The 10248-nt window shown below is 45.1% G+C and overlaps 1 protein-coding gene and 1 long non-coding RNA gene across 2 annotated transcripts; one reads left to right on the top strand and one right to left on the bottom strand.

Moving 5' to 3' along the window:
- Window positions 1-3382: 3382 nt before the first annotated feature.
- LOC135078591 (macoilin-like) lies at window positions 3383-9595 on the bottom strand. Its single transcript, XM_063973120.1, has 5 exons — window positions 9533-9595; window positions 8652-8777; window positions 4577-4715; window positions 3765-3960; window positions 3383-3567 (listed from the first exon to the last, which is right to left on the bottom strand). The coding sequence occupies exons 2-5, from the start codon at window positions 8774-8776 to the stop codon at window positions 3383-3385; spliced, it is 645 nt and encodes a 214-aa protein (XP_063829190.1). The 5' UTR covers window position 8777; window positions 9533-9595.
- On the top strand, window positions 5443-6812 carry LOC135078416 (uncharacterized). Its single transcript, XR_010258597.1, has 2 exons — window positions 5443-5864; window positions 6453-6812. It is a non-coding gene; the product is annotated as an uncharacterized LOC135078416 (long non-coding RNA).
- Window positions 9596-10248: the final 653 nt, after the last annotated feature.

Raw genomic sequence — 10248 nt, 5'->3', positions numbered from 1 at the left:
TGCGTTAACATTAAGCATATTTATTGCGTTATTGATGACAGTACTTCAAGAATATTACAAAAACACAAATACAAATCACAATATTATGTACTGCCTAAGGAGGGTCATCAAGATCTACAACTGTCATGATTTAGCAACTGCCGAGTTGCAAGTCAAATACGGCCGAAGAACATTAAAAATTTAACAAGTAGCGTCACAAGTTATTTAGAGTTTTACAGACTAGAATCGCGTGACGTGTTCCCAAATTCACACTCGAGATGCACAATCTTATTAGAAACAAACGACTGCAATTCACAATAAACGTACCTATACTAATGCAGAAATGTATAGGCTTTTACTATAAGGTGAACCCGCACCTATAGATTACTTACGTAAATGGACCAAGGACCAGGGCTTCTAATCGCTCTCAAAGGCGTCCTTATTGCAAAAGGCATTTACAAACTTGACAGCCACTGCGAAGTGGTCATTAGCCGCGATCACAATTAAAGTAAACAAGGCAACAAATGCGTTATAAATGCATTGTACACATCTCCAAACAGACATGAAAAACCATTTGCCCATAGTAGTTGAGTGAATTTCAGAACTCACTGTCAATTCTAGTCTGCAAAGAAGTTTTCCTGTGACGCTTTTAAACTTGACAATTCGACTAAAACGTCAATAAAACTACAATACAAGGAAGAAGACTCAATTCAGATCTTAATTTGTACAATTTATCACATAAATTTAAAAGAACACTGATAAGGTAACAGCGTTTTAACATTGGAAGGACTGTGTTCACTGATGTGTTAAATTATGCAATCTTGGAGATCATCAGCCGGTCGTCTCTAAACGAAGGAGGTTCACGTCCCGAAAAAGCATCGCAATAAAAAATATACGCTTTTTGCTCTCACACATGCCGATAAACAAAACATTCTCTTAAATTAGATTTTCAGGTACTTATCAATTTAAGCATACTCTTGTGATTTTTGATGAAACTGCTTAGTTTAGTTGCCGGCCGGCCGAAATGCTGTGCTGAAATGCTTATTCGAGTAGGGAAGGTACCACGAGTTCTGAATCCAAATATTTCATTTATGAAAAAATAAACGCTCTGTTTCGAAATACGAACACGGTTACAAAACTAACACGCTTGTATCTCCGTTTTATCCATTTCCGTTCTACCGATGTTTGTATGGACATTTGGAAACATGGGCGTAACTACAAAATATCAAACATTAGGCTATGTTACATAGAAAAGTCGACAAATACTCTTATTAGAAAAGCTAGCATACAATACTGTGAAATCTTATGAAAAAATAATTGCCTTAATGTACTTCTTTTAGTCTCATCCAATACGATTGCACCCACGTCTCCGCTAAGTAAATCAACAAATAAATAACATGGCGAAGTTTTCAAAAAAATGCAAGAGAAAAACAAATGAGATCAACATAAACGCCCATACAAATACCAGTATGTATGTAGGGTCGCTGTGGGCATCAGCGCGGCGCAGTACCTAAGTTATTCATACTTTAAAAGTCTTCAATAAACAATGTTACAAGGTTTGTTTGAACCAGATATAAATATTGTTATTTGTCTATGAAAAAATGTGGACTATTTTACTGTGCTGCGCTGATTCACACATTAAGCAGGCTCGGTCTAGCGGCAGGTTTGCTCAGTTCGATATACTTTAATTTACACAGATATTCTAGTAACAGCACTGTTTATAGTCAATTTCATATAAGATTCATAGGGCAATATGCATTTGACAATTCCGACAAAACATTGAATCAAAATAATAATCACGCTTTTTCAGACTAGCTTTTTAGACATATACAGGGTCTTTTCGTACGAGCGTAGGCGCGCTAAAGATGGTATGTATAGACCGTGAGTCGCCTATGATTTTTCGATAGAATTAAATAGGTTTGAATTAATGCGCGCTACGCTCGTCTAAAAGCTCGCGCTAAAATGACCGGAAAACACGCAGAAAACTCTAATATGAAAGAGCTGTAAATGCCGCAAATATTACCATAGGAATGTTATATGAAAAAGACTATAATATACGGCTGTGTCGACACTCGATTAGTAGCTGTAGTTTAGAGATTCAGGTGGTATTTAGGTGTCACAATATACAGCTGTATCTGTTCTGCCGGTTTTTGCGATGGTATTAAACCTGGTCAGTGCGCTGGCATTATTAGGTATAATATACCGGGTGTCTGCGCTTATGTCACTATACTGATGTTATATCGGGTGTGCTGTTATTGTATACCAGGTGTGCTGTTATTGTATACCGGGTGTGCTGTTATTATATACCAGGTGTGCTGTTATTGTATACCAGGTGTGCTGTTATTGTATACCAGGTGTGTTGTTATTGTATACCGGGTGTGCTGTTATTGTATACCGGGTGTGTTATTGTATACCGGGCGTGTTATTGTATACCGGGCGTGAGCTGGTGGCCGCTGGTGCCTACGCGCCGCTGAGCTGGTGCTGCGGCGTGTAGACGGACGCGTTGGGGTCAAGTGGCGCCGGGAGGCGCGGCACTAGCGCTAGCAGCTGAGCCTTTAGCTCCTCTAGTTCTTTTTCTTGTCGAGATATTACCCCTGCAATAAACAAAAACAATAGATGTCTTATAGCTTGAGTTCGGACAAATGGCAGCACCTTAAAAAAATTCAAAATTTTTGGATCTTAAATCAAAGTCATAAGATTGCCAGAGGGGCGTAGTCTACCCACTAAAACCTGTGGGTGCTTTTGGTGAGCTACATGAGTATAAACTTGGGGACATCACTATCAGTGGTTGCTTCAAGCATTCGTCCGCGTTTCCTGATCAGCACTCTCTTTGTTCAGGGCGCAGTGAGTCCCACTCAAGGAAAGCGTCATTCCGCCTTCGGCCAGTGAGGGCACGCAGGACTACATTGCTGCTCCTACGCAGCTTTTTAAGACGCCATCATACATTCCCAGTATCTAGTGGTCGAAGCTTATTTAGGGAGCAGGTAAAGGTCAAATCTACTATAGACTAAGAGCTAGTGAACGCCAGGCCTACGTCATTTTATAAAAGCTGAAAGTTTGTCAGCGTATGCTCCCAATATAGGATAGAATGTTGGTGAATCATGAAGTTTGGGTCATCGTGGCATCCTAAAAAAACTGTCTGGTTAGGAGTTGGAACTGTCAAAACTGCCTGGCTGATGTGGAAACAACTTCTTATCATTGCCCAAATATTATACATAAATCTGTAGTGCCGAGTGTGACGTCACACACCCCACGCCTACCTTGCTGTATCTGCATGTGTCGCTTGGCGTCGCCGAGCGCGGAGAGCAGGTCGAGCTTGACGCGCGTCTCGGCCGACAGCGCGCGCTCCAAGTGCGCCGCACGCTCGTGTAACGCCGTGTGTCTACATGTGCCGAGTGTGACGTCACACAGGGCTCGTGTCACACCCACGCCTACCTTGCTGTATCTGCATGTGTCGCTTGGCGTCGCCGAGCGCGGAGAGCAGGTCGAGCTTGACGCGCGTCTCGGCCGACAGCGCGCGCTCCAAGTGCGCCGCACGCTCGTGTAACGCCGTGTGTCTACATGTGCCGAGTGTGACGTCACACAGGGCTCGTGTCACACCCACGCCTACCTTGCTGTATCTGCATGTGTCGCTTGGCGTCGCCGAGCGCGGAGAGCAGGTCGAGCTTGACGCGCGTCTCGGCCGACAGCGCGCGCTCCAAGTGCGCCGCACGCTCGTGTAACGCCGTGTGTCTACATGTGCCGAGTGTGACGTCACACAGGGCTCGTGTCACACCCACGCCTACCTTGCTGTATCTGCATGTGTCGCTTGGCGTCGCCGAGCGCGGAGAGCAGGTCGAGCTTGACGCGCGTCTCGGCCGACAGCGCGCGTTCCAAGTGCGCCGCACGCTCGTGTAACGCCGTGAGCGCGCCGGCCATACGTCCGTTCGCGCTTGACGCGTTCGACTCGTCTTGCCGCTCACGGGTTTCGAGGTTGCGAACCTGTAAATAAAGTAATGACAGTTTTCGCGTATGAAAGATCCGCTAGATGGCGGGACGTGGATGTGGGGTCTGACTGCTGCGTGATTGGTGGATTTTGAAATATCTGTCAATGTCATGTGAAAAATAACCAATCATGCAGCATTTGGACCTTCCACTTTGTTCACCTGGGTGATCAAATCTAGGATATCAAAGGGAATAATAGACCCGAATTACCCTGTCTGAATAAGGCCTAAGAAACATTCTAACTTAATTATTATTATTTGCGGGATTGCCCAATGCCCATGTACCTTAATTACCTTAATTTTCAGTTTCCGATATTTCGGCACTGTTGCAAGCGCCATGGTCACGGAGTAAGTAAGAAACTTGCGGGTGAGATGTTATGGGCAGCCATAGCAATCCCGTAAATAATAATTTCTTAAAATTCTTTTTTTATGTAAATGAAATTTGATAAGTTTGATTTATAATTTTGCATGCCAAAAGGTGGAAGATGGAGATACTAAAATACTTGTAATACCTACGTTTACCTATGTTCGCAAAATAAATATATTTGATTTGATTTAAATAATTAGTAAGTGACCATGAAAGTTTAAAACAACATTTTAACTGCTCCACGCACCTGCTCCGTGGCTTGGTTGAGATCCCTCTGTAACGCAGTGGCGGCTTCACGCGCGCGTTGCAAGTCGCGGCGTAATGTAGCTGTCTCGCTCTCCGCCGCGGCCCGCCGCGACACGCACCACGAGTTCTCGCATTCACCGCTGGTGGAGGATATAAATATTGTTAGATAATGACACGTCATGTCTGTGAACAGGCGCTGCCTTCGGGGACTGGTCAAGGAAAGATAATACAGGGTGTTTGGTAAATGGGTATATGAGCCGACACTAGCCCATGTTAACATGGGCATATAAATGGTATGGTGAAGTCAGAAAATTGATATCTTCATTTTAACTATTTTAATTTTTATACAAATCGGAATTTATAAAATTTATTTTGTATGAAAATTAAAAAAAATAAAATGATGATATCAAATTTCTGACTTCACCATATCATTTATATGCTCATGTTAACATGGGCTAGTGTCGGCTCATATACCCATTTACCAAACACCCTGTATATACCTGACATAAAATATATGTATGTATCAAAACGCAACAATTAACCTAGAAATTAGCACGGCACTAAAGAAATATATTCAAAACTGCCACGCGGTGTCGTGCTAGATGGGCGTCTTAAAGGCCACCTTCTATCAACGGGAGCGCGTGGTAAGTAACTTGCTTCTGAATGTATGTAACTTCCTACTTTTTTATATTTTTAAACCGGCAGACAGTAGTGACTGAGTTTGTTGCGGCGCTTCTTCTCAGCACTTGCCAAATGTTTGTCTCGAAGCGCTGGTAGGGCAAAAAAAGAATGAGACATGTATAGGCTCCTTAAGAGCATTTGACGATTTGCAAGAACTAATTTAATTAGTCTAAACAAATGTAACGGTTAGCGTTACCGCTGATCTAAATTCTAGATCTAAATTCTAATTTAATTACTATTATCTACCTAAATAAATATACTTAAATAATAATATATCTAAATCTACGTAAACTACCTAACTAAATAACTTAATTAAATAATTCATATTGTTCTACACTAATAAAATAAATAAAATAATAAATCTACAAGCAAACCCGCGCGAAACAAGTTGTTAAATATTTCTTTTGTTCTCTGTCGAGCGGGCGGACTGTTTTTTATGTATGCGCAAGCGACGCGCCTACGGCCGCGATGCTCCCGCCGCGTCTCCTAGTCCGAGCCAGAGCGTTATTGAGCACGGACGTATCGCTGTCCGTCACCGCCGGACCCGCGATGTACATAATATCCTAGAAACTAAAATGTAATCGCGTATTGGTGAACCCCGCTACCGGGTGAGTGTTGCAAAAGTATTTTTAATGTCTAGATTTTATACTTGTGCTAAATGTAAGTACCTAGCCGCCATTTTGTTCTTGAAATGTGCAATCCATGTGCTCAGTGTATCTGGACGATGTCATTTCGTAATTTTAACTGTTGCTACAATTGTTACTCGTAATATTTTACATCTTATTACATAATAAAATATTAAATGAATCGATTTTACGAAATGACATCGACACGTCATGACCTTTGTATGACCTTGTTCGTACTGTAACGACACTCATTCCAAATTCTATTTAATTTGCTAAATTGAACTATTCTGATTTAATTCTACTGTTCTAATTATTCTAAATTATTGCCTACCTATATTGTTCTATAAATTAATTGCCTACATAGATGATATGCTAAATTATTTTCTACCTACATAATTTAATATTCTGCCTACTTCACTTCACCTTTCACTACTGTAATTCTGTTTGACTGCCACATCATTACATCACCATTTATTACCAAAATCATTCCATCTGCTTCGCTAGTATTTTGATGTCGCAGTCAAACGGACAAAAGCTAGCAACTGCTTTAGTGTCCGCTTTGATTCGCAGGGTTCACGTTCACCTACATCTTCTACGCCTACCTACTACACCATGCATGGTCACCACTGCCGAACCTACCACCTGGCTCTTCAACCCGGCAGAGCTGCCTGCCGTGTCGGACGGCCCGTGCGCACACTCTAAGTGGCCCTACACCACAGTGCGTACGGCCCTAGCCGTCTGGCGCGTCGACGACTCTGCGGGCCTACCAACTCGAAGAACCAACCCACATCACCATCAATGCTAGCGAGGACAGTGGTTTGAATATACTACCACCGGTGACGAATCTCGTGCGATACGATAGTTTGCTCGTAACTCACACCCTTAAGGTCTCTTTCTCTTAAATTGAAATAAAAGACTTGTTAACTTAAATCTATCTTTTATTTATCTAACTTAACTCTAAATTCTAATTATGTCACTGCTTCTAAAGCACTAACCGTGACACAAATAAAGATAATTTTGATTTGTTTTTAAGTTGTAATGAGGGTTTTCGCGATTGAAAATTCCGCCAGATGGCAATACGTAGACGGGAGGTCCAAATGCTGCATGATTGGTTGTTTTTGACATGACATTGACAAATATTGCCATCTGGCGGATTTTTCAATCGCGAAAACCCTCATTGACAAGAATTTTTATTGGCATGAAAATGCACGCACGCTGCCAGCTGTGCGCATTGAAACGCATCACACGCATGCGCGCTACACGCGTGTGGGTTTCAGTGGAGGCCTATAAGTCCATTGATTCTGCACTTTGACATCTTGTCAAGTGTGCGACACCTGCTGTTGCAATTTTCCTTATTCCGTGTTGGTTTTTTACTGGATTTACTTCGGTATTTTGTACTTTAAAGTACTAATGACAGCACATTAAGCTATACACTGGTGTCTTCTTTATAATAAGAGCTGTAGTCATCATCATTTCAGCCACAAGACGTCCACTGCTAAACATCTAAACATAGGTCTCCTTCAATGATTTCTATATCGCCCGGTTGCTAGAGGCCTGCATCGAGCGCTTTCCTCCTGCTACATTTATGAGGTCATCGGTCCACCTTGTGGGTGGACGTTCCACGCTGCGTTTTCCAATACGTGGCTTCCACTCTAAAACCTTGCTACCCCATCGGCCGTGAGTTGCGTACTATGTACCCTGCCATTTATACTTCAGCTTGGGCTGTACTGCATAAGTCGAACGCTAACTTCGAACTTCTCCTATGTTCTTCTGATTAATTTCGTTGCGGGTCCAATGACAGTTGGACTTTCCCCTGGGACACTTGACCTTCACTGGTTGAGTTTTTGTTGGCGGTCAAGCTGTAGATCCTGGCTACACAGGAGTTGCAGCGGTGGGAACGATGTGGGAATAGTCCCGTTTTATATTGCATTAGATATACAGGGTGTTATTATTATTATTGGTTATTATTGGTTTTTGGGCCTTTATTTGCGCCAACTCGACCAGGTTTGATCTATTGTGGCAGCCCTTGTCTTTAAAGTTCACTGCTTAGTCCCGTTGAGTCTATAAAATTCCAGATTCTTTGGAGCGTGATATCTGCTATCTCATCCGGGTGCATGATGTGTCGCCCGAGATGGGTACTTCTTTTGCTCATAAGCGGGAAGCATGAGCAAAGAACATGCATGGCCGTTTCTTCTTCTGTATGGCAGAATCTGCACAGAGTTTCCTCGGTCATGTTCATGTTCGATTTATGTTTGTTTAGTTTGCAGTGGCCGGTCATTCAACATGAATACAGGGTGTTAGGTAAATGGGTATATGAGCCGACACTAGCCCATGTTAACATGGTCATATAAATGGTATGGTGAAGTCAGGAAATTGATATCTTCATTTTAATTATTTTGTTGACTGAGTTTGTTCCGGCGTTTCTTCTCAGCACTTGCCATATGTTTGTCTCGAATCGCTGGTAGGGCCCAAAAGATAAGGAGACATGTAAAGTGCCCCATAAGGGCTACCTTTTCTTTTTTTATTATTTTCTATTGACGTTCATAAGTGCCACTTGTGGTCTAAACTGAATAAATATTTTTGACTTTGATTTTGATTTAATTTTTATATTAAATCGGAATTTATAAAATTTATTTTGTATAAAAATTAAAAAAATTAAAATGATGATATCAAATTTCTGACTTCACCATACCATTTATATGCCCATGTTAACATGGGCTAGTGTCGGCTCATATACCCATTTACCTAACACCCTGTATATATCCCCACCTGTCCTGGCGGGCGCTGCGCTGGCGCTGCAGCTGGCTCTCGACGTGCGAGCGCGCGCGCCGCTCCTCGCCCAGCCGCCGCTCCAGCGACGCCGTCGAGCGCTCGCTGCCGCGCCACGCTGACATTCTACGAGAAAACAACGTACATTAGATGACATTCAAGTGTACTAAGCAGCCAGATAGGTGTTACAGATAGCCCACTGTGGAGGCAAAAGGAACACCGCAGCACGTGCTCATGGAGTGCAGAAGCGTAGCAGAACAACGGGCTCTTATTTTCCAATCACCAACGTCGCTGCAGGCCTGTAGCGGCCTATACAAGCTGCTTGCCTTCTGGGGAGATCTTGGGTGATTAGAGTAGGAAGATAGACAACAAATCGCGCACAATGGCCCAATCATGAGGCAAGTGCGGCATTCGATTGCCCTGCAAAACTAAGCTGTCATGTAGACATCTGTTAAATGACGTAAGAGACGAGTGCCTGAGATATGGGAGCACGACGGGATGGTGTTTTGTGACTGCCATACGTCAACAACACTACAGATCTTCAGATTTGTATGCTCTGTCACGTCATAATGTCAACCCCTCTATGCTATGTTGGTAGCTTGCATATTTCAAAAAGAGCCTGATACGCATCCTACTTTCATTGCTCTTTTAGACACAATTCTCTCGCACATCTCTTTTGGAAAAATAGCCTCACAAGTGAACTCCTCTGTGATGTATGCTGGCTGGTAGCCTGTCAGCTACAGCCGCTAGAGCGTCTTTCGAAAGAGAGAGAGGGGGGAAGGGAGAGGGATGAGAAGGAAAGAGAGAGGGAGAGGGAAAGCGGGGGAGGGGACAAGAAAGAGGGAGAGAGGGAGAAAGAAAGGGGAGAGAGAGAGCCTCACTTGTGCTGCAGCGCGGCGTGCGCCTGCTTCAGCTGCTGGTGGTCGGCGCGGCGCTGGCGGTCGGCGGCGGCGCACGCGGCCAGCGCGCCATGAGAGAGAGAGAGGGAGGAGAGAGAGCCTCACTTGTGCTGCAGCGCGGCGTGCGCCTGCTTCAGCTGCTGGTGGTCGGCGCGGCGCTGGCGGTCGGCGGCGGCGCACGCGGCCAGCGCGCCATGAGAGAGAGAGAGGGAGGAGAGAGAGCCTCACTTGTGCTGCAGCGCGGCGTGCGCCTGCTTCAGCTGCTGGTGGTCGGCGCGGCGCTGGCGGTCGGCGGCGGCGCACGCGGCCAGCGCGCCATGAGAGAGAGAGAGGGAGGAGAGAGAGCCTCACTTGTGCTGCAGCGCGGCGTGCGCCTGCTTCAGCTGCTGGTGGTCGGCGCGGCGCTGGCGGTCGGCGGCGGCGCACGCGGCCAGCGCGCCATGAGAGAGAGAGAGGGAGGAGAGAGAGCCTCACTTGTGCTGCAGCGCGGCGTGCGCCTGCTTCAGCTGCTGGTGGTCGGCGCGGCGCTGGCGGTCGGCGGCGGCGCACGCGGCCAGCGCGCCATGAGAGAGAGAGAGGGAGGAGAGAGAGCCTCACTTGTGCTGCAGCGCGGCGTGCGCCTGCTTCAGCTGCTGGTGGTCGGCGCGGCGCTGGCGGTCGGCGGCGGCGCACGCGGCCAGCGCGCCATGAGAGAGAGA

Source organism: Ostrinia nubilalis, chromosome 15, assembly GCF_963855985.1.
Source record: "Ostrinia nubilalis chromosome 15, ilOstNubi1.1, whole genome shotgun sequence".
Lineage (NCBI taxonomy): Eukaryota > Metazoa > Arthropoda > Insecta > Lepidoptera > Crambidae > Ostrinia > Ostrinia nubilalis.
This window is presented reverse-complemented; position numbering and strand designations above follow the sequence as displayed.